At 52.1% G+C, this 24602-nt stretch overlaps 1 protein-coding gene across 1 annotated transcript in view; it reads left to right on the top strand.

Annotated features, from left to right (window-relative positions):
• The window catches only part of LOC129694562 (neurexin-2-like), a 229423-nt gene that overhangs the window by 3597 nt on the left and 201224 nt on the right, over window positions 1–24602 (top strand). Inside the window, 5 exon segments of the mRNA XM_055631290.1 lie at window positions 2534–2737; window positions 8962–8988; window positions 17058–17177; window positions 20750–21131; window positions 22566–22756. Of these exon segments, the coding sequence (XP_055487265.1) occupies window positions 2534–2737; window positions 8962–8988; window positions 17058–17177; window positions 20750–21131; window positions 22566–22756 (924 nt within the window).

The raw sequence follows: 24602 nt of genomic DNA, 5'->3' as shown, positions 1-24602 counted from the left end.
CTCAGCAACAAGCCTTCAGCCCATCCTGCCCATGCCCCACTAGACTAAACAATGCAGCTCAGCAACAGGCCCTTCAGCCCATCCTGCCCATCCTGCCCAACTAGACTGAACAATGCAGCTCAGCACAGGCCCTTCAGCCCATCCTGCCCATGCCCAACTAGACTAAACAATGCAGCAACAGGCCCTTCAGCCCATCCTGCCCATCATGCCCAACTAGACTAAACAATGCAGCAACAGGCCCTTCAGCCCATCCTGCCCATGCCCAACTAGACAAAACAATGCAGCAACAGGCCCTTCAGCCCATCCTGCCCATCCTGCCCAACTAGACTAAACAATGCAGCAACAGGCCCTTCAGCCCATCCTGCCCATGCCCAACTAAACTAAACAATGCAGCTCAGCAACAGGCCCGCTGCCCATCCTGCCCATGCCCAACTAGACTGAACAATGCAGCAACAAGCGCGTCAGCCCATCCTCCCCCGCCTGCCCAACTAGACTAAACAATGCAGCAACAGGCCCTTCAGCCCATCCTGCCCATGCCCAACTAGACTGAACAATAGACTCAGCAACAATGCAGCTCAGCAACAGGCCGCAGCCCATCCTGCCCATGCCCAACTAGACTAAACAATGCAGCTCAGCAACAGGCCCTTCAGCCCATCCTGCCCATGCCCAACTAGACTAAACAGTGCAGCAACAGGCCCTTCAGCCCATCCTGCCCATCCTGCCCAACTAGACTAAACAATGCAGCAACAGGCCCTTCAACCCATCCTGCCCATGCCCAACTAGACTAAACAATGCAGCAACAGGCCCTTCAACCCATCCTGCCCATGCCCAACTAGACTAAACAATGCAGCTCAGCCCAACAGGCCCAACATCCTGACAGCCCATTCAGCCCACTAGACAGTGCAGCAACAGGCCCTTCAGCCCATCCTGCCCATGCCCAACTAGACTAAACAATGCAGCTCAGCAACAGGCCGCAGCCCAGACCGTGGGGTTAGGAGGGAGACAGAGATCAGCCATGTTTGAATGGGCCGAATGGCCTCAATCTACTCCCATCACTTATGACCTTACGACCATCACACAAACCATCCTCCCCCTATAGACCAACTCATCTCATCTCGCTGCTTGTGTCACAAGTGGAGGAGTTCACCCCTCTCCCATCAGGCTCACACTCGTATTCATGCTCACACTTGTCACACATCGTCACCTGGCTCACACCCGCCACACTGATCATCAGGCTAAAGGTATAGAAGTGTAAAAACTATATCAGCTTTTTTGGGGACTATCCCAACGTTTAAGAAACAGTTAGACAGGTCCATGGATAGGACAGGTTTGGAGGGATATGGACCAAACGCAGGCAGGTGGGACTGGTGTAGATGGGGCATGTTGGCTGGTGTGGGCAAGTTGGGATGAAGGGCCTGTTTCCACACTGTATCACTCTATGACTCAATGAGCTAAAGTTAGCTTCTTTTTTAACCAAAAATAATTCTAATCAATTATTTACAAAAATGATATGTACAATACAAAACAATGCAAACAAGCCCAACACCATCATACAAAGTAAATCAAATATTCATACATTCTAAATATTCAATAATTATTTCCCCATCCTTATTTAGGACACATTCCACTCCCCCACGGTGCCCAGCGGTCCTGGAAATAGTCACAGAGTGATACAGCAGGGAAACAGGCCCTTCGGCCCAACTTGCCCACATCGGCCAACATGTCCCATCTATACTAGTCCCTCCTGCCTGCGTTTGGTCCATATCCCTCCAAACCTGTCCTGTCCATGTACCTGTCTAACTGTTTCTTAAATGTTGGGATAGTCCCAGCCTCAACTACCTCCTCCGGCAGCTCGTTCCATACACTGTGTGGAAAAGTTACCCCTCAGATTTGTATCCAATCTTTCCCCCTTCACCTTAAACCTATGACCTCTGGTCCTCGATTCCCCTACTCTGGGCAAGAGACTCTGTGGGTTTACCCGATCTAGTCCTCTCATGATCTATAAGATCACCCCTCATCCTCCTACGCTCCAAGGAGTACCGAGGTACTCAACAACGTACCTCGGTGACTGCCACCCCCCACCCCCCCCCCCCCCCCCCGGACACATTATTATTTATTCAAATCGTTTGCTATGTCGCTCTTCAAGGGAGATGCTAAATGCATTTCGTTGTCTCTGTACTGTACACTGACAATGACAATTAAATTGAATCTGAATCTGAATCGGAATCTCCTGCGCTCCAAGGTAGAGTCCCAGCCTGCTCAACCTCTCCCTGTAGCTCACACCCTCTTGTCCTGGCAACATCCTGGTGAATCTTCTCTGAACCCTTTCCAGCTTGACATCATGTTTGCTATAACAGTGTGCCCAGAACTGCACCCAATACTGTAAACGCGGTGTCCCAGAGTGTAGTCCATCTCTAAAACCAGCCGGGCGCGGACATAACGGTGGACAGTGGTCAGACAGCCGGCTGGGGCAAGAGTCTGCCTGGTTGTATGTGTGCATGTATGTATGTGGTGTGTGTGCTTCTACCCACAGAGGGCACCGTGCTGAGCTACGATGGCAGCATGTACCTGAAGATCATGATGCCAATCGTCATGCACACAGAAGCTGAGGACATCTCCCTGCGCTTCATGTCACAGCGAGCGTACGGGCTCCTGATGGCCACCACGTCCAAGGACTCAGCGGACACCCTGCGCTTGGAGCTGGACGGTGGCCGGGTCAAGCTGACCGTCAACCTAGGTAACGCCCTCTCCACCCGCCAACAGCCCTCCATCCCAGGGATGGCAGCAGCCAAGCCTTGACCATTCAACAGCTGGCTAGCAGGGAGTCTGAAGAAGGGTCTCGACCCGAAATGTCACCCGTTCCTTCGCTCCAGAGATGCTGCCGGTCCTGCTGAGTTACTCCAGCACTCTGTGTGTCCATGTTCCTAGCAGACCTCTACCAGTCTGTTCCCAGGAACAGTCATGTTTCTGCGGCATGGACGGACAGCGGGTAGTGCTGCTGCCTCACAGCGCCAGAGACCCGGGTTCCATCCTGACTACGGGTGCTGTCTGTACGGAGTTTGCACGTTCTCCCCATGACCTGGGTGGGTTTTTCCCGGGTGCTCCGGTTTCCTCCCACACTCCAAAGACGTGCGGGTTTGTAGGTTAATTGGCATTTTCCCTAGTGTGTGTAGGATAATCTTAGTGTGCGGGGATCGCTGGTCGGCGTGGACTTGATGGGCCGAAGGGCCTGTTTCTGCACTGTATCTCTAAACTAAACTAAACTAAGTTTAGCCAAGTCTGGCCTCTGCTCCATGCTGCTGTGAATGGGCAAAACTTGAGCTGTTTCCTTGAATCATTCTTCAGGTCCATCTTTTAACAGCTCCATAACCCTGAATCTCATCTGTTTGTTACCACTGTGTCTGTCTTTAAGTCTAATCCTCTCAGCCATCCTTACCCACAGTAAAGGCACCAGTTCTTTGATCGATGGCTGTGGTTTGCGGCTGGCACCGTGCCTTGTTTCCACATTCTGGGCATTGTTCACTGATGGCGACCAGATTGAGTGTCACGGACTCCAGTCAAGTTTCCACCAGTGGCCATTTGGAGGCGGTCTATGTGAGCGCAGATGCACAGAAGAGTCAGCCAGAAATACGGCACGGTGGCGCAGCGGGTAGAGCTGCTGCCTCCCAGCGCCAGAGACCCGGGTTCGATCCCGACTACGGGTGCTGTCTGTGCAGAGTTTGTACGTTCTAACTGTGACCGTGTGGGTTTTCTCCGTGCGCTCCGGTTTCCTCCCACACTCCAAAGACGTGCGGGTTTGTAGGTTAATTGGCTTCTGTTAATTTTCCTTCTATAGTTTAGAAGTACTGTGCGGGGGGGGAGGATCGCTGGTCAGCGCGGACTCCGTGGGCCGAAGGGCCTGTTTCCATGCTGTATCTGTAAACTAGACGTGACAGTGACCCATTGACGGTGGAAACAGGGCACGAGCTGGTGCGGGGGGGGCGGGGGCAGGAGCTGAAGTGGAAGACACCCCCAGCCCTTCACCCTCGTGGGTCTGGGTGGAAACACATGGTCTAGACGTGTCCACAGAGGGCCACACAGGAGCCCAATGATGTGGGTGTGATCGGGGGCATGAAGGAGGCCTAGAGATTGGGGAAAGGTCAAGTGTTGGGGGTCAGGGTAAAGGTCAGGTGTTGGGGTCAGGGATCAGGGTAAAGGTCAGGTGTTGGGGTCAGGGTAAAGGTCAGGTGTTGGGGTTCAGGGTAAAGGTCAGGTGTTGGGGTCAGGGTAAAGGTCAGGGTAAAGGTCAGGTGTTGGGGTTCAGGGTAAAGGTCAGGTGTTGGGGGTCAGGGTAAAGGTCAGGTGTTGGGGGTCAGGGTAAAGGTCAGGTGTTGGGGTACAGGGGAAAGGTCAGGTGTTGGGGTACAGGGGAAAGGTCAGGTGTTGGGGTACAGGGTAAAGGTCAGGTGTCCGGGTACAGGGGTCAGGGTAAAAGTCAACTGGGTCAGGGCAGGTGTTGGGGGTACAGGGGTCGGGGTCAAAGGTGAGGGGTCAGAGTAAAGGTCAGATGTTGGGGGTCAGCTTGTGTAGGAGGCACATGGGTCCCAGGTGTGTAAGGGTGCTTGCCCCCCCCCCAGGGCCAGAGTGGGTAACAGGGGGGGGTAAACGCCAGGGGTGGGGGTAAAGGTCCCACATGACGGGGCGACTTGTGACGCAAGGGCGGGTGAACAAGGACGGTGAACAAGGGCAGTGAAGAGTAGGTGGTGAGTGAGTTTGGGCCGTTGGGATGGAGGGCCGGCTGGGAGCGTGACTACCTTCTGCTCCTGAACCCTGGATGGCTGTAAGTTTGTGGATGTGTTAACGGTTCTCCTTGTGGTGAGCTGCAATGTGGGATCGCCATCACAGGGCCAGGCTCTCTCCCCTCCCTTCCCTCCCTCCTCTACATTCCCAGCGGTGAGGCCCTGGTGACCAGCCATCGCATCAACCATGGTCCCGGCTCGCAGCTACCACCGCATGCTTTAACAAGGTCGATGAGGTCAAGACACACATTCGCATATCATGCTCTGTATATCACAATGTCCAAAACACACAGAGTCTTGTGTAATACACTGGCCAACACACACACCCTGCTGTGTAACACACTGCACCATTACACAACACCATGTTCACTACCATCATCAGCGGTCACTCAAAACGAGTGTGACTGTCCTCTCATGGAGGACGCCTGTGCGTGACTTTGTTTAACGTGGGGAGACTGGTGCACAGACGGCCACCCCACACACGGTCCTTGACAGATCTGGGTCAGGATCCAGTGGCGTGGAGTCCAAGATGACCGGAGACCCTTTCCTGCTGCAGCCTTCATCCATCTGCCTTCCCAGCTGTTGTGACATGTTCCTCCACTAAGGTCAGCCATCGTCCTCCGCCTGTTCCACCGTTGAGGTCTTGGTTGGATTGGCTTTGTCAGAGACCTCCCCCTCGACCTCACCAACATGGGTGGCTCCAGACGGCATCGCTCTCAGGATCTCAGCTTCTCCACCACGACAAGGAGACAATCCGCGGAGAAGAAGTGTTCGCTACACATTGTACCCCCGTGTGTAAATCAGGGGGTGCCTGTACACTGCGCCTCCATGTTTAGTATAAGGGATACCTGGAAGCAGGGCCATTGAAGTTCATGTGTGGTTGTGGTTTAGTCCTCACCCCTCCCCCGCCCTGCCTGTATCATTGGATGTGCTGAGCCCTGTCAGGTAAGACACATTGCAGCTCTCCTCACCCTTTCCTCCGGTCATTCCCCCCCTCCCCTCCCCCCCTCCTCCCCTCCTCCCCTCCCCCCCCTCCCTCCTCCCCTCCTCCTCCCTCCCTCCCTCCCTCCCTCCATTCCCGGTCATTCCTCAAACGATGGGACAAACCCTTCAATGGCCAGGGTCTGCGGCCAAAGCAAAGAGCCACGGCAGCGGTGACCTCTACCCCCCCCCCCCCCCCCCCCCCCCCCCCCCCCCACTGCCCCAAACCCGGCAAGGTCAAATGGTCAGGACAGGGTGACCCTTGACCCAGGAGATACCACCGCTCCCTGGGGGTGTAGCATCACACTTTATTGCTGCCATCACCTCACTCTCCATATCTATCTGGTGCTTTGCACAAGTGTGCGAGAGTGTGTATCTTTGTGTGTGTGTGCAAGTCCATATGTGTGTGCAAGTCCATGTGTGTGTATGTGCAAGTCCACGTGTGTGTGTGTGAGGCAGTGTGGGCATTTGTGTGTTTGTGTTCTGTGTGTATTAATCAGTGTGTTAGGGCTGTGTTTGTGACAGTGTATGTGTTTGTGATTCTGTGTGTGCGTGTGTGTGAGACTGCGTGCGTGATTGAGTGTGTGATGCTCTGCTTGTATATGTGTGTGCGTCTCTGTGAGAGAGTCTGTGTGTATGTGATTATCTGTCAGCATGTATGTGTGCGTGCGTGTGTGTGTGTGATTCTGCATGTGTGAGAGACTGTGTATGTGACTGAGTGTGATACTCTGTGTGCTTGTATATATGTGTCTGCGTCTCTGTGTGAGAGAGTATGTGATTATCTGTCAGCATATATGTGTGTGTACATGCGTGTGTGTGTGTGATTCTCTGTGTGTGGGTGTGTGCGTGTATGTGATTATCTGTCAGCATATATGTGTGTACATGCGTGTGTGTGTGATTCTCTGTGTGTGGGTGTGTGTGTGTGTATGATTATCTGTCAGCATATATGTGTGTGTGTATGTGTGCGTGTGTGTGTGTGATTCTGTGTGGGTGTGCGTGTGTATGATTATCTGTCAGCATATATGTGTGTGTGTCTGTGTGTGTGTGTGTATGTGATTATCTGTCAGCATATATGTGTGTCTGCGTGTGTGTGTGTGTAATTCTCTGTGTGTGGGTGTGTGTGTGTATGATTATCTGTCAGCATATATGTGTGTGTACATGTGTGTGTGTGTGATTCTCTGTGTGTGGGTGTGTGTGTATGTGATTATCTGTCAGCATGTATGTGTGTCTGCGTGTGTGTGTGTATGATTCTCTGTGTGTGTGTGTGTGTGTATTATCTGTCAGCATATATGTGTGTGTACATGTGTGTGTGTGTATGTGATTATCTGTCAGCATGTATGTGTGTCTGTACATGCGTGTGTGTGTATGTGATTATCTGTCAGCATATGTGTGTACATGCGTGTGTGTGTGATTCTCTGTGTGTAGGTGTGTGTATGTGATTATCTGTCAGCATGTATGTGTGTCTGCGTGTGTGTGTGTGATGTTCTCTGTGTGTGGGTGTACGTGTATGATTATCTGTCAGCATATATGTGTGTGTACATGCGTGTGTGTGTGTATGTGATTATCTGTCAGCATGTATGTGTGTGTACATGCGTGTGTCTTCATTGTGACTTCCGCAGACTTTGTGTTTTTTATTTAATATTTTGCTCCATTCTCTTGATTTTGAGACTAGCCGTGTGCAAATGTGCAGTGTGAAAGTCACCAAGCAAGACCCCTACATCCCAGGAAGCGGAGTTCCATTAACACCCTTGTTGCTGCTCAGATGACGATGAATCTGAACGGTCTCGGTGAGAGCTGGAACGTGAGCGTATTTTTTCCCCGAGGAGCCAATGTGTCTCCCATTTGCTTTCTGTTCCCTGACCCACAACTGTGCAAATTGCCCAAACAACGGCCAGGTCTTTGGTTCAAGCTCCTCCGTTGGATCAAAGCCCAAGTACCTCAGGTGTGCCGTGGTGGTCAGGTGTGGAGCTGCTGCGATTGACCCATCTCTCACTCCCTGTGGACCTGGGTTATTCCGACCCACCGTTACCACCAGCGACCAGAACAATCACTCACGCTCCTTGCTCCAAGACCGTCCTGGACAAGAGGCTTGGCGTTCAGAGCCAGCATGGGAAAGGTTTGCCACAGACCAGGGGTTGGCAAACGTGGGCCGTGGCTCTTTGCATCCACTTTTCTGTGACGGTTGACAGCACGTGTTGAACCCTCAGGCCCCGCTGATGACCCCCCCCCCCCCCCCCCCCATTTGACCAGGGACCCTCAGGGGGAAATGCCGTGGAGGGAGAGCGGTCAAAGCACCGAGTGGTCAGCATTCACCGCAAACTCACCATCGCAGAGGCACAGATGTGGCATTGGCTGAAGCACAGTGTCCTCTGACACACCAGGGAACTCGGGAGCCTTCAAATCTTGGGGTGGAGATGAGAATGACACAGGTTGGGTTTCCAGCCACCAAACACAAAAGGAAAGGACATTGCTTGTCCAAGGTCCACAGTGGGAGATTCTACCTGCTCCGTCTCAGTTGTCAGGAGTTTACTTCCCAAAGACGTGCAGGTGTAGGTGTGGGATGTGCTGAGAGACTCGCCAGACAGTTACTGGATAGAGTGGATGTGGAGAGGATGTTTCTACTAGTGGGAGAGTCTAGGGCCAGAGGGCACAGCCTCACAATTAAAGGACCTTCCTTTAGACAGGAGATGAGGAGGAATTTCTTTAGCCAGAGGGTGGTGAATCTGTGGAATTCTTTACCACAGACGGCTGTCAGTGGATATTTTTAAGGCAGAGATAGATAGATTCTTGATTAGTACAGGTGTCAGGGGTTATGGGGAGAAGGCAGGAGAATGTCATTGAGAGGGGGAGATAGATCAGCAGAGTAGACATGATGGCCTAATTCTTCTCCAAGAACTTTATTCATAAGCTGGTTGCCTTCAATGGGAACCGGGGTGTTGATGAGTCCAGAATTTGGGTGAATGCTGATCACTGATGGTGCTTGAGAGGGAAGGTTTAAATGAACCTCTTAAAGCTCACAAAACCTGCCCACAAGCACAAGATGGGTAATAGAGGAGGGGGTCTCTGCTGACGTCTAAGGGCCATGTCAACATGTGTTGTCCCCGGAAGGTGGAAATGAATATTATTGATGTCTGCAGAAATTACCTTGAAGGATTAAATCTGCTCTCTTTTCTCTTCATCCTGTTTTTTTTTTCACACCCAGACTGTGTCAGGACTAACTGTAACCCTAGTAAGTCATGGTTCACTTTTATATGTTACTGTTTGATGTGTTAATATTGGCCAAGATAAGCTGCTGCCTTATTGCAAGTAGGCGCAGTATGTTGGGAGTAACTCAGCGGGGACTGGCAGCCTCTCCGGAGGGAAGGAGTCGAGACTGGTCTGAAGGAGGGTCTCGACCTGAAATGTCACCTCTGCCTGTCCCGCTGAGTTACTCCAGCATTTTGTGTCTTTGTCCTCGGTGTAAACCAGCATCTGCAGTTCCTTCCAACACCAGCTGAAGTCGTGGGGAAAGGGAATGAACATATCCGAATGGTAACCTCCCTGTACATCTGTCCATTGCTTGCCCAATGCCCAAGTTGCAACGAGTCAAAGCAACAAAAAGAAAATCTGGCGTTATTAAAAGTTCCCTCTTCTGAAAGTTCCCCCACCAGAGTGAAGGAAGAATCCCGTGTTCTGGGCCTGTTGCTAAACCCCTCTAATCAGAGGGTGGTGAATCTGTGGAACCTTTTGCCACAGACGGCTGTGGAGGCCACAAGTCAATGGATATTTTTAAGGCAGAGATAGACAGATTCTTGATTAGTGCGGGTGTCAGGGAGAAGGCAGGAGAATGGGGTTGGGAGGGAGAGATAGATCAGTCACAATTGAAGCCCTGATGGGTCGAATGGCTTAAATCTGCTCCGATCACTTATGACATGATGAACCCTTGCAGAGATTCCTTGAGGGGAGGGGGGGGGGGGGGGGGGACAACTGCAGGACTCGCTATTCCGGAGATATATTGGGAACATTCCAGGAGGAAATAAAGACCGCACACACAGAGATAATGTAACAGTGTAATGGGAAGAGTGAACAGGAATATTGAGCTTGGAGAGTTGTTGGAGCCGCACTCACCCAGGCATGTGGAGGAGAGTGTTCCATCACACTTGGGCCGCGTAGACAGACGGTGGAAAGGCCTTGGAGGGGTCAGGAGGTGAGTCACTCCCAGTGGATCCCCAGCCTCTGGCCTGCTCCTACAGTCACGGTTGGGTGGGCTGCTGGTGGCTGGGAGTCTCCAACTACAGCCATCATCGACACAAGGGTTATACTGTAGATAGTACAGAGTTATCACGGACAATAGGACAAGGAGCCAATCTCAGGATAGACTGAGGAGGGGGGGGGGACAAACTCGGTCATTGAGCGAGGGGGCCGGATACTGAGGGCACGGTCTCAGTGGAGGAGAGGAGGGATATAGGGCATGGTCACAGCCTGGTGTTTAGAGGAGCAAACACATCTCAGGAGGACCAGAGGGTTACTGAGACAGGGAGGGGTGTAGGGACTGGGGATGTTATGGAGGGGTGTAAGGGCTGGGGTGGGGGGGTTATAGGGATAGAGTGTGTTTCAGGTGCTGTTAGATACACCTTCAAGGAATTGGAAACCTAGAATGAGATGATAAGCTGAAGCTGGAGTCGGGGTGCAGGGAAGAGGGCTGGGTGGGGCGACGTGGGCTTGGTACCGTGCTTGGGATGAGCTGGGCTTTATGGAGAATGGAATGAGGGAGATTGATCTTGGGGCCATTGGAGGGGGGTGGGGGGGGGGTCTTGGTGAAGGGGTGAGAGGAAGGGTGGTTGGGGGAGCCAACATGCCTTGGTCAGGAGGCTGGGAGAGGCTTGGAGTCAGAGGGCTGGGGAATGGTTCTGCTATGGTCACCAATGGACTGTCCTTCCTGTCCTGTCCACATATTGGCCATTGTGTCCTCTCAGGAGGTTGAGCCACCTTTTAATGCCTGGATTATCCCTAAACCCATGTGATAAGTGGCCTTGAAAGGCTGCAGTCCATGTGGGGTTCTCTGGATAATTTCAAGAGAGAGATAGATAGAGCTCTTAAAGATACCGGAGTCAGGGGATATGGGGAGAAGGCAGGAACGGGGAACTGATTGTGGATGATCAGCCATGATCACAGTGAATGGCGGTGCTGGCTTGAAGGGCCGAATGGCCTACTGCTGCCACTATGGTCTATTAGGAAGGGGTCCCCACGGTGCTGGTGAGGAGGGAGTTCCAGGATTTAGACCCAGTGACGGTGAAGGGAAGGGCGATAGATTTCACAGTGGGGATGGGGCAGGTGGTGGTGTTCCCCTGTCCTTGGTGGGAGAGGTGGTGGGCTTGTCTCTACAACTCACATACAGACCACGTTCCACCACAGTCCGGGTCTCCGGCGCCAACTCTACCGCTGCACCACCTTGCCCGAAGTTTCTTCCAGTGAATGTCGACAGCCTGGGATTCAACCTTCCTCTTGTAGCGCTAGCCTTGTACCTGGACCAGCGGGTAGAGCTGCTGCCTCGCAGCGCCAGAGACCAGGGTTCGATCCTGACTACGGGTGCTGTCTGCACGGAGTTTGCACGTTCTCCCCCTGACCTGCGTGGGTTTTCTCCAAGATCTTCGGTTTCCCACAAAGGCTTGTACAGATTTGTAGGTTAATTGGCTTGGTGTAAATTTTAAATTGTCTCTAGTGTGTTTAGTGCAGTGTTAGTGTGCGGGGATCGCTGGTCGGCACGGACATGGTGGGCCGAAGGGCCTGTTTCCGAGCTGTATCTTTAAACTAAAGCATGGGTGCAGGGGCAAGACAGCACATTGCCATCCTGGACAATGTCTCAGCCAAGTGGGTGAAGGAGGAGAGACACCTGGCTTAGCCCATCACCCACTCAACCCTCTCAACGCTACAGATCACCCTGTTTGCTTCCTGGCCTGTCTGTGGGGAGAACTCTGATATCCTGCCTCTTACTTGAAACTGCCCAAACCCATTCCACCACAGAATCAGCCCAACATTAGTGTCAGAAAAGTCGAGACATTTTCTCATCTCTCTCCCTCCCTCTCTCCATCTCTCTCCCTCTTTCTCTCTCTCCATCTCTGTATCTCTGTCTTCCTCTCCATCTCTCACCCCCTCTCTGTATCTCTCTCCCTTTCTCTGTGTCTGTCTCGCTCTCTCCATCTCTCTCCCTCTTTCTCTCCCCCCATCTCAATCTCTTTCTCTCAGTCTCTCTCTCTCACACACTGTCACTCTTTCTTGCTTCCATACACCTTAAAACGATGCCCTCTTGCTTTTAGAAAGTACAGCATGATTAAAAGATTCTAACTACCTACCCTATCTTTGGCCATTATAGTTTTATATACCTCTAATCCGTCATCTCTCAGCCTGCTCGACCTCCTCCCATAGTTAAAGTCCTTCAAACTGAGCAAGACAGACACAAAAAGCTGGAGTAACTCAGCAGGCCAGGCAGCATCTCTGGAGAGAAGGCATGGGTGACGTTTCGGGTCGAGCCCCTTCTTCAGACTCGACCCGAAACGTCACCCATTCCTTTTCTTCAGAGATGCTGCCTGACCCGCTGAGTTACTCCAGCACTCTGTGAAACGTCACCTATCCATGTTCTCCACAGATGCTGCCTGACCCGCTGAGTTACTCCAGCACTCTGTGAAACGTCACCTATCCATGTTCTCCACACAGATGCTGCCTGACCCGCTGAGTTACTCCAGCACTTCTGTGAAACGTCACCTATCCATGTTCTCCACAGATGCTGCCTGACCCGCTGAGTTACTCCAGCACTCTGTGAAACGTCACCTATCCATGTTCCCCACAGATGCTGCCTGACCCGCTGAGTTACTCCAGCACTCTGTGAAACGTCACCTATCCATGTTCTCCACAGATGCTGCCTGACCCGCTGAGTTACTCCAGCACTCTGTGAAACGTCACCTATCCACGTTCTCCACAGATGCTGCCTGACCCGCTGAGTTACTCCAGCACTCTGTGAAACGTCACCTATCCATGTTCTCCACAGATTCTGCCTGACCCCCTGAGTTACTCCAGCACTCTTTGACACGTCTCCTATCCATGTTCTCCACAGATGGTGCCTGACCCACTGAGTTACTCCAGCACTCTGTGTCTATCTTCATTGCCCCAACACACAGCCTTTGTTCTCACCCACTAACCTGCGATGCTGTTGTTTGGTCGGCAATGTCCTTGCTGGTCAAGGAGAGAGAGGAGAGACGGACGGAAGTCTAGCGGAGAGATGAACATGCCTGTCCACTACATCAGGGTGACATTGATGCAACACGGGGGAGGGAGGAGATACACCAGTTGGTGTGTGACTTCACACCAGGCAAGATGGCAGTGCTTTTTGGTCAGTCCCCCCATCCAACCTCTGGCTGCAGTTCATCAGTGATAGGAGCAGAATCAGGCCATTCAGCCCATCAAGTCAACTCCACCATTCAATCATGGCTGATCTATCTCACCCTCCTAACCCCATTCTCCTGCCTTCTCCCCGTAACCCCTGACACCTGCACTAATCAAGAATCTGTCAATCTCCGCTTTAAAGATATCCACTGACTTGTGGCCTCCACAGCCGTCTGTAGCAATGAATTCCACAGATTCACCACCCTCTGGATAATGAAATTCCTCCTCATCTTCTTCCGAAAGGAACGTCCTTTAATTCTGAGGCTGCAGCCTATGGTCCTAGACTCTCCCACTAGTGAAAACATCCTCTCCACATCCACTCTATCCAGGCCTTTCATTATTCAGTGAGTTTCAATGAGGTCCCCTCATCCTTCTAAACTCCAGCGAGTGCAGGCCCAGTGCCGTCAAACGCTCATCATAGTTAACCCACTCATTCCTGGGATCATTCTCCTGTGGCCCATCTCCAGAGCCAGCGCATCCTTCCTCAGATATGGGGTGCTCAGGGCAGAGTCCAGGCCCAGCATCTGCTGCGGCTTCACCACTGACCGGTCAGAGGTGGCGATTCTCACTGACCATCGCACAGTGTCCAGTTCCATTGACCGCTCCTCAGTGGGTCAAGCTGCCCACAGCTGGACAACACTCAGGCATGAGAGGCGGTAAGTGACATTAGTGCATGCATGGTGGTGCAGCGGGTAGAGCTGCTGCCTCACAGTGCCAGAGACCCGGGTTCCATCCTGACTACGGGTGCTGTCTGTGTAGTTTGCACGTTCTCCCCGTGACCTGCGTGGGTTTTCTCCGGGTGCTCCGGTTTCCTCCCACACTCCAAAGACGTGCAGGTTTGTAGGTTAATTGGCTTTGGTAAAATTGTCCCTAGTGTGTGTGTAGGATAGTGTTAGTGTGCGGGGATCGCTGGTCGGCGCGGACTCGGTGGGCCGAAGGGCCTGTTTCCCCGCTGTATCTCTAAACTAAAATAAACAAATTCAACATTATGAGGATCACCAATGACCAGAAGCCCCACACCGACCCCCAGTGGCTGCAGTGGGCCCAATCTACATACTGCACTGCAGTTACTTGCCCAGTCTATTCCCACACCAACTAGCTCTCCCACCAAGGACAGGGCAACACCACCACCCGCAGCTTCCCCTTCCCAGTCACGCACTGTCCCCACTTAGAAATCTATCGCCCGCCCCCATCACCGGCACTGGGTCTAAATCCTGGAACACCCCCCCCACCAACATCGTGAGAACCCCCGCCACACACAGACTGATAGAGTGATACAGCGTGGAAACAGGCCATTCGGCCCAACTTGCCCACACCGGCCAACATGTCCCATCTACACTAGTCCCACCTGCCTATGTTTGGCCCATACCCCTCCAAACCTGTCCTATCCATGTACCTGTCTTAACTGTTTCTTAAATGTTGGGATAGTCCCAGCCTCAACTACCTCCTCCGGCAGCTCGTTCCATACACCCACCACCCTCTGTGTGAAAAAGTTTCCCAATGAAATCAGATTCCTATGAAATCTTCCCCTGATCACCTTAAACCCATGTCCTCTGGTCCTCGATTCCCCTACTCTGGACAAGAGACTCTGTGCTGCTACCTGATCTATTCCTCTCATGATCTTGTTCACAAGATGATTCTACGATGATCTGTGGCACTTACCATGAGCTTGGAGAGTTCACCCAGCACCAACGGTAAACGGAGCGGTGTTCACCGAGCCACATGTCTACGCACCAAGCTGGATGTTGGTGGGTGGACAGACGCTGCCCAGCACCTGAACACACCTGAGCAGCGTGCAGTGTGTAAGGGGGGAACTGTCCCTGCCTGCCACTAGTGTGAGCAGTGTGTAAGGGGGGAACAGTCCCTTCCCGCACTAGTGTGAGCAGTGTGCAAGAAACACACACTACCAACCAGGCTGGGGCAATGGACCCTGCCCACACTAGAACACACCTGAGTAGTGGGCAGTGTGTAAAGGGGAGCAGACTCTTGCTCAGGCCACGACCAGTGGGTAAGGAATGGCCACTGCTGACCAGCAGAACAGGCAGACAGTGCGAGGGGGAGCAGCAACTGACCAACTCCATACCCAGGCTGTGTGTATGGGAATGTCGATATCACCAGAATACAGCACGGTGGCACAGCAGTAGAGTTGCTGCCTCACAGTGCATGCAGCACCGGAGACCCGACCACGGGTGCTGTCTGTAAGGAGTTTGCATGTTCTCCCCCTGATTACGTGGGTTTTCTCCAGGATCTTCGGGTTCTTCCCACACTCCAAGCACGTGCAGGTTTGTTGGCTCGGTATAATTGTAAATTGGCCCTAGTGTGTGTGGGATAGTGTGCAGGGATCGCTGGACGGCACGGACTCGCTGGGCCGAAGGGCCTGTTTCCGCTCTGTATCTCTGACACTAATCAAACACAGAGGCAGTCCCAAGGAAAGGGGGCCCTGTTCATGTTCTAGGAGCAGAATTAGGCCATTCGGTCCATCAAGCCTACTCCACCATTCAATCATGGCTGAGCTATCTCTCCCTCTCATCCCCAATCTCCCCGTAACCCCTGACACCCACACTAATCAAACCAATTCTCCTGAGCAGGGGTCAAAGTCCACTACATAGTGTGTGAGGGGGAGCAGTCGAGACCAACACCATGACACGGGCAGTTTGGAGGAACAGGACCTCACAGGACACAACCTCATCACTGTAGGAAGGAACTGCAGATGCTGGTTTAAACCGAAGATAGACCCAAACTGCTGGAGTAACTCAGTGGGACAGGCAGCATCTCTGGAGAGACGGAATGGGTGACGTTTCGGGACGAGACCCTTCTTCAGGCTGATGTCAGGAGAGTGGGCGGGACAGAGACAGAATGTCAGATTGGTGGGAGAACTGGGAAGGGAAAGGGAAAGCAAGGGCTATTTGAAGCTCGTCAATGTTCATGCCGCTGGGGTGTGAGGTGCTGTTCCTCCAGTTTGTGCTGGGTCTCACTGATAATGGGGGAGGCCCAGGACAGGGGCCACATCACCAGTTTGTTGAGCGGTGGGGCAGTGAGTGTGAGGCCAAGATCTGTATGTTGTGGTCTGTGCAGGCTCGGGCATGTGAATCTTGTCTCTGCCAAATGTGAGCAGATCTGGGCACCATATCTGAGGAAGGATGTGCCGGCTCTGGAGAGGGTCCAGAGGAGGTTTACGAGAATGATCCCAGGAATGAGTTGGGTTGACATATGATGAGCGTTTGACGGCACTGGGCCTGTACTCGCTGGAGTTTAGAAGGATGAGGGGACCTCATTGAAACTTACTGAATAGTGAAAGGCCTGGATAGAGTGGATGTGAAGAGGATGTTTCCACTAGTGGGAGAGTCTAGGACCAGAGGCCACAGCCTCAGAATTAAACGGCACTCTGTTGGGAAGGAGGTGAGGTGGAACTTCTTTAATCAGAGGGTGGTGAATCTGTGGAACTCATTGGCACAAATGGCGGTGGAGGCCACAAGCCAGTGGATATTTTTAAGGCAGATTCTTGATTATTACGGGTATCAGGGGTTATGAGGAGAATGGGGTTAGGAGGGAGAGATAGATCAGCCATGATTGAATGGCGGAGTAGACTGGATGGGCCGAATGGCCTAATTCTGCTATAACTTGTGAGTGTTGCATATACGCTCTAACGCAGGCCTGTGTCCAGTGCAACGTGTATCGACTATAACGCGGGCCGCTGCAAAACTTGGGCTTGGAGTATGTGTGTCTGCACTAACCCCCTCTCCCCGTGGTTGTGTGTGTGCTCTATAACAGAGGCCTGGGGCCTGCTGCGCCCTCTAACGCGGGCCTGGGGTCTGCTGCGCCCTCTAACGCGGGCCTGGGGCTCCTGTGTGCCCTCTAACCCCTCTCCTTGCACTGCAGGCAAGGGCCCTGAGACGCTGTTCGCTGGGCAGAAGGTGAATGACAACGAGTGGCACAGCATCCGCGTGGTGCGGCGCGGAAAGGGCCTGCAGCTATCCATGGACAACATCACCGTAGCAGGTAAGTGTCCACCCCTCCCCCCCCCTCATCTCCCACCCTCAACACCCCCTCACTATCTCTGTAACCCCCCCCATACCTGATACCCTCCCTGTTTCTGCAACCTCTCCAGTCACAGCACCTTCCCCCCTCTCTTTACCCCCCCAGCCTCTATATCTCTCTATCCCTGTGTGTCTCTCTCCCTCTCTCCAGCCTCTATATCTCTCTATCTCTGTGTGTCTCTCTCCCTCTCTCCAGCCTCTATATCTCTCTATCTCTGTGTGTCTCTCTCCCTCTCTCCAGCCTCTATATCTCTCTATCCCTGTGTGTCTCTCTCCCTCTCTCCAGCCTCTATATCTCTCTATCCCTGTGTGTCTCTCTCCCTCTCTCCAGCCTCTATATCTCTCTATCCCTGTGTGTCTCTCTCCCTCTCTCCAGCCTCTATATCTCTCTATCTCTGTGTGTCTCTCTCCCTCTCTCCAGCCTCTATATCTCTCTATCCCTGCGTGTCTCTCTCCCTCTCTCCAGCCTCTATATCTCTCTATCCCTGTGTGTCTCTCTCCCTCTCTCCAGCCTCTATATCTCTCTATCCCTGTGTGTCTCTCTCCCTCTCTCCAGCCTCTATATCTCTCTATCCCTGTGTGTCTCTCTCCCTCTCTCCAGCCTCTATATCTCTCTATCCCTGTGTGTCTCTCTCCCTCTCTCTCTCCAGCCTCTATATCTCTCTATCCCTGTGTGTCTCTCTCCCTCTCTCCAGCCTCTATATCTCTCTATCCCTGTGTGTCTCTCTCCCTCTCTCCAGCCTCTATATCTCTCTATCCCTGTGTGTCTCTCTCCCTCTCTCCAGCCTCTATATCTCTCTATCCCTGTGTGTCTCTCTCCCTCTCTCCAGCCTCTATATCTCTCTATCCCTGTGTGTCTCTCTCCCTCTCTCCAGCCTCTATATCTCTCTATCCCTGCGTGTCTCTCTCCCTCTCTCCAGCCTCTATATCTCTCTATCCCTGTGTGTCTCTCTCCCTCTCTCCAGCCTCTATATCTCTCTATCCCTGTGTGTCTCTCTCCCTCTCTCCAGCCTCTATATCTCTCTATCCCTGTGTGTCTCTCTCCCTCTCTCCAGCCTCTATATCTCTCTATCCCTGTGTGTCTCTCTCCCTCTCTCCAGCCTCTATATCTCTCTATCCCTGTGTGTCTCTCTCCCTCTCTCCAGCCTCTCTCCAGCCTCTATATCTCTCTATCCCTGTGTGTCTCTCTCCCTCTCTCCAGCCTCTATATCTCTCTATCCCTGTGTGTCTCTCTCCCTCTCTCCAGCCTCTATATCTCTCTATCCCTGTGTGTCTCTCTCCCTCTCTCCAGCCTCCACAGTGTAGATTCCAGCATCCGCAGACTCTTGCAGCAGAATATCTGGCCCAGCTGCAGTTGGCAGCACGGCCACGGGAGGGCAGTGTCGCTCCACTGGAGAGACAGTGAGCTGCCTCTGACCTTCATTATAGTGTGGGTGCAGGGAGCTGAGGCAAAGGGATAGAAGCAGGCCATTCGGCCCCTCCAGCCTGCCCTGCCTGCCCCTCAACACAATTATTGTTGACCCGTCACAGAGTGATGGGGTTAAACAAGCCTGTGCTGATGTAGAAACAAGGAACTGCAGGTGCTGGTTAATTCACAAAAAGACACAGAGTGCTGGAGTAACTCAGCGGGCCAGGCAGCATCTGTGGAGAACATGGATAGGTGACGTTTCACAGAGTGCTGGAGTAACTCAGCGGGTCAGGCAGCATCTGTGGAGAACATGGATAGGTGACGTTTCGGGTTGAGACCCTTCTTCAGACTGAGAGTCGGGGGAGAGGGAAATGAGCGATATCAGTTTAGTTTATTGTCCCGTGTACCGAGGTACAGTGAAAAGCTTCTGTTGCGTGCTAACCAGTCAGCGGAAAGACAACACATGATTACAATCGAGCCGTCCACAGTGTACAGATACAGGATAAGGGAATAACGTTTAGTGCAAGGTAAAGCCAGCAAAGTCTGATCAAGGATAGTCCGAGGGTCACCAATGAGGTAGATAGTAGTTCAGCACCGCTCTCTGGTTGTGGTAGGGTGGTTCAGTTGCCAATAAACAGATCTAGACGATGGATTATATGGTTATATGATGTAGAGAAATCTAAAATGAATGAAAGAAATGTGAAAATGTTAGAATGGAAAGGCAACAAGCCACTGTCAGCTGTGGGTTGGGTAAAAACGGGTCACAAACAATGAGACTCAACAATTACTTGGATGGGGGAGGGACGGAGAGAGAGGGAGAGCTAGGGTTACTTGAAGTTAGAGAGTCAATGTTCATACCGCTGGGGTGTAAGCTGCCCTAGCAAAATACAAGCTGCAGTTCCTCCAATTTGCACTGGGCCCCACTCTGCCTGTGGAGGAGGCCCAGGACAGAAAGGTCAGTGTGGGAATGGGAGGGGGGGTTAAAGGGTTTGGCAACCGGGAGATCAGGCAGACCCAGCCGGTTTGAGCAAAGGTGTACAGCGAAACAATGATTAGGGGTGGTTTCAGATAATTAACGATGGTGTTGGATCATTACGGATGGGTTGAGATGATTCAAGGTGGTTTAAGATGATTCGGGTGGTTCAGCATGGTCTGAGATGATTAGGGATGGCAGGACTTTCATATGAAGAAAGACTGGATAGACCCGGCTTGTACTCGCTAGAATTTAGAAGATTGAGGGGGGATCTTATAGAAACTTACAAAATTCTTAAGGGGTTGGACAGGCTAGATGCAGGAAGATTGTTCCCGATGTTGGGGAAGTCCAGGACAAGGGGCCACACAGTTTAAGGATAAGGGGGAAATCTTTTAAAACCGAGATGAGAAAAACATTTTTCACACAGAGAGTGGTGAATCTGTGGAATTCTCTGCCACAGAAGGTAGTTGAGGCCACAGTTCATTGGCTATATTTAAGAGGGAGTTAGATGTAGCCCTTGTGGCTAAAGGGATCAGGGGGTATGGAGAGAGGCAGGTACAGGATACTGAGTTGGATGATCAGCCATGATCATATTGAATGGCGGTGCAGGCTCGAAGGGCCAAATGGCCTACTCCTGCACCCATTTTCTATGTTTCTATGTTAAGATGGTTTGGGCAGGTTTGGGATGGTCTGGGCAGGTTTGGGATGGTCTAGAAACATAGATGGTTTGGACAGGTCTGGGATGGTGCAGGAGTAGGCCATTCGGCCCTTCGAGCCTGCACCGCCATTCAGGTCTGGGATGGTTTGGGCAGGTTTGGGATGGTCTGGGATGGCCTGGGCAGGGGCAGGTCTGGGATGGTCTGGGCAGGTCTGGGATGGTCTGGGCAGGTTTGGGATGGTCTGGGCAGGTTTGGGATGGTCTGAGCAGGTTTGGGCAGGTTTGGGATGGTCTGGGATGGTCTGGGCAGGTTTGGGATGGTCTGGGATGGTCTGGGCAGGTTTGGGCAGGTCTGGGATGGTTTGGTCTGGGATGGTCTGGGCAGGTCTGGGATGGTCTGGGCATGATCTGGGATGGTCTGGGTGGTTCACAGGGGTTGGGGTTAGGGTTATTGCCCTGGGCTTTGTCCGAACGAGCTTGCTTTGTCCCTTCCAGGGCAGATGGTGGGTGACCACACCAGGCTGGAGTTCCACAACATTGAAACGGGCATCATGACAGAGAAACGGTTCATCTCCATCGTACCCTCCAACTTCATCGGTCACTTGCAGAGCCTGAGCTTCAATGGGATGCCCTACATAGACCTGTGCAAGAACGGAGACATCAGCTACTGCGAGCTCAACGCTTTCTTTGGCATGCGTGACATCATCGCGGACCCGGTGACATTCAAGACCAAGTCGAGTTACCTGGCATTGGCTACTCTCCAGGCTTACACCTCCATGCACCTGTTCTTCCAGTTCAAGACCACAGCCATCGACGGCCTCATCCTCTACAACAGTGGTGATGGCAATGACTTCATTGTGGTGGAGCTTGTCAAAGGGTGAGTTGTTCCTTCTCTTCACCACAACTATGCCTGGTGGAGGCTTGAGTCCATCCCTTCACAAGATGGGCACTCTCTGATGTAGCGAGGGGTGGTATCACTGGGCCAGTGATGTTCGGGGAGGGGGAATATTTTGTTGGTTGGCCGATTGGATTTTTGCCCTCTGTCTGACGGGCTCAGTCACTGCTTGTAGACCAGGATCAGTAGGTTTCTGGGTGGTCTAGACAGCTTTCCGCACACTGGCCTTCATCAGTCAGGGAATTCGGTATAGACGTCTGGACATTCGTCACAGTTGAATGAGATGTTGGTACACATCAACTTGAAGTATCGTGTTACGTTTTGTCACCCTGCAACAAGAGAGATGGCGATCAGCTGGGACATGCCGTAGAGAAGATGTTGCCAGAACTCGAGGGCTTGAGCTATTGGGAGAAGTCGGGCAGGCTCACGGTTTATTCCTTGGCTAAGAGGTGATCTGTCTGACATCTCCACGGGCCAATAGACAGAGATGAACACACGATCTTTCTCCCCAGAGTCAAACACTCATAGAAACATAGAAATTAGATGCAGGAGTAGGCCATTCGGCCCCTCGAGCCTGCACCGCCATTCAATATGATCATGGCTGATCATCCAACTCAGTATCCCGTACCCGCCTTCTCTCCATACCCCCTGATCCCCTTAGCCACAAGGGCCACATCTAACTCCCTCTTAAATATAGCCAATGAACTGTGGCCTCAACTACCCTCTGTGGCAGAGAGTTCCAGAGATTCACCACTCTCTCTGTGTGAAAAAAGTTCTTCTCATCTCGGTTTTAAAGGATTTCCCCCTTATCCTTAAGCCGTGACCCCTTGTCCTGGACTTCCCTTGCTCTTCATCATATGTTCACCCGCTCATTCCTGGGATCATTCTCGTAAATCTCTTCTGGACCCTCTCCAGAGCCAGACTCAGATAAATGGTGCTCAAAATTGCTCACAATACTTTGCCTTACAAATATCTACTGACTTGTGGCCTCCACAGCCGTCTGTGGCAAATAATCCCACAGATTCTCCACCCTCTGGCTAAAGAAATTTCTTCTCATCTCCTTCCCAATGGAACGTCCTTTAATTCTGAGACTGTGCCCTCTGGTCCTAGACTCTCCCACTAGTGGAAACATCCTCTCCACATCCACTCTATCCAGGCCTTTCACTATTTTGTACGTTTCAATGAGGTCCCCCTCTCATCTTTCTAAACTCCAGCGAGTACAGGCCCAGCGCCTATCCAGGCCTTTCACTATTGGGTAAGTTTCCCCTCGTTGATCGAATCTCCACAGTGAGTAGAGGTGCTGTGGCTGTTGTGCTCTGTGGCAGTGGGTGAGGTTGGGGGCTGTGGTGCGTGCGTGTGTGTGTGTTGGGGTGGAGGGGGAAGGAAGCCTGGCCTAACGCACTGTTCCATCTACAGCTACCTGCATTACGTGTTTGACCTGGGCAACGGGCCGTCGCTGATGAAGGGCAACTCGGACAAGCCGGTGAACGACAACCAGTGGCACAATGTGATGGTTTCCCGGGACTCCAATAACGTTCACACCCTGAAGATCGACTCACGCACGGTGACACAGCACTCCAACGGGGCCAGGAACCTCGACCTGAAAGGTAGGGCATGGCTGGCCCCTTGCTCTGGTGGGGAAGGGCCATAGAAAAACATAGAAATTAGGTGCAGGAGTAGAGGCCATTCGGCCCTTCGAGCCTGCACCACCGCCATTCAATATGATCATGGCTGATCATCCAACTCAGTATCCCATCCCTGCCTTCTCTCCATACCCCCTGATCCCCTTAGCCACAAGGGCCACATCTAACTCCCTCTTAAATATAGCCAATGAACTGTGGCCTCAACTACCTTCTGTGGCAGAGAATTCCACAGATTCACCACTCTCTGTGTGAAAAAAGTTTTCCTCATCTCGGTTTTAAAAGATTTCCCCCTTATCCTTAAACTGTGACCCCTTGTCCTGGACTTCCCCAACATCGGGAACAATCTTCCTGCATCTAGCCTGTCCAACCCCTTAAGAATTTTGTAAGTTTCTATAAGATCCCCCCTCAATCTCCTAAATTCTAGAGAGTATCTATGGGTCGGGGGGATCCCAGGTGTGTGTTTGACCAGGGGGAGAGAGTGGGCTCAATGGGAGAGCGCTTCTCGTGGTTTTAGTTTTCGCTAAGTTCAGAGATACAGCAAGCAAACAGGCCGTTCGGCCCACCTAGTCCCTGCCGACCAGCGATCCCCGCACACTAACACTATCCTACACACACTAGGGGACAATTTACATTTACACCGAGCCAAATAACCTACAAACCCGTACGTCTTTGGAGTGCGGGAGGAAACCGAAGATCTCGGAGAAAACCCACGCAGGTCACGGGGAGAACGTGCAAACTCCGTACAGACAGCACCCGTAGTCAGGATGGAACCCGGGTCCCTGGCGCCGTGAGGCAGCAGCTCTACCCGCTGCACCACCGTGACTGCCCTGCTTTCCCAACTACCATCAGGTACGGGTAATTGATCAGGGATGATCAGCCATGATCATATTGAATGGCGGTGCTGGCTCGAAGGGCCGAATGGCCTACACCTGCATCTGTTTTCTATGTTTCTATGATACACCCCCTCACTGACACACCCCTCAACACACACCCATCACCCCTCTATGGGCCGAATGGCCTAATTCTGTTGCTGGAGCATATTTGCACTACTCACAGTTAAATGGTCAGGTGGATGTGACTGTAATACTGCAGCTCAACAATAGAGAGCAATGTTGATTGTATAACCCCAGGCCAGAGACACAAGACACTGCAGTGACTGGAATCTGGTGCAGATCTCAGTGCTGGAGGAACACAGCAGGTCAGGCAGCTTCTCTGTATGTAATGGACCGACTTAAGAGTTAGATTTAGCTCTTAGGGCTAAAGGAATCAAGGGATATGGGGAGAAAGCAGGAACGGGGTACTGATTTATAACCATATAACCATATAACAATTACAGCACAGAAACAGGCCATCTCGACCCTTCTAGTCCGTGCCGAACACATAATCTCCCCTAGTCCCATATACCTGCGCTCAGACCATAACCCTCCATTCCCTTCCCGTCCATATAACTATCCAATTTATTTTTAAATGATAAAAACAAACCTGCCTCCACCACCACCTCATTCCACACAGCTACCACTCTCTGAGTAAAGAAGTTCCCCCTCATGTTACCCCTAAACTTCAGTCCCTTCATTCTCAAGTCATGTCCCCTTGTTTGAATCTTCCCTACTCTCAGTGGGAAAAGCTTGTCCACATCAATGTCTATCCTTCTCATCATTTTAAAGACCTCAATCAAGTCCCCCCCTTAACCTTCTGCGCTCCAAAGAATAAAGCCCTAACTTGTTCAACCTTTCTCTGTAACAATTTGTGGATGATCGGCCATGATCATATTGAATGGCGGTGCTGGCACGATGGGCCGAATGGCCTACTA

This window comes from Leucoraja erinacea, unplaced genomic scaffold (assembly GCF_028641065.1).
Source record: "Leucoraja erinacea ecotype New England unplaced genomic scaffold, Leri_hhj_1 Leri_70S, whole genome shotgun sequence".
In the NCBI taxonomy this organism is placed as follows: domain Eukaryota; kingdom Metazoa; phylum Chordata; class Chondrichthyes; order Rajiformes; family Rajidae; genus Leucoraja; species Leucoraja erinaceus.
Note: the sequence above shows the minus strand (reverse complement) of the source record. Positions and strands in the feature narration are given on the sequence as shown.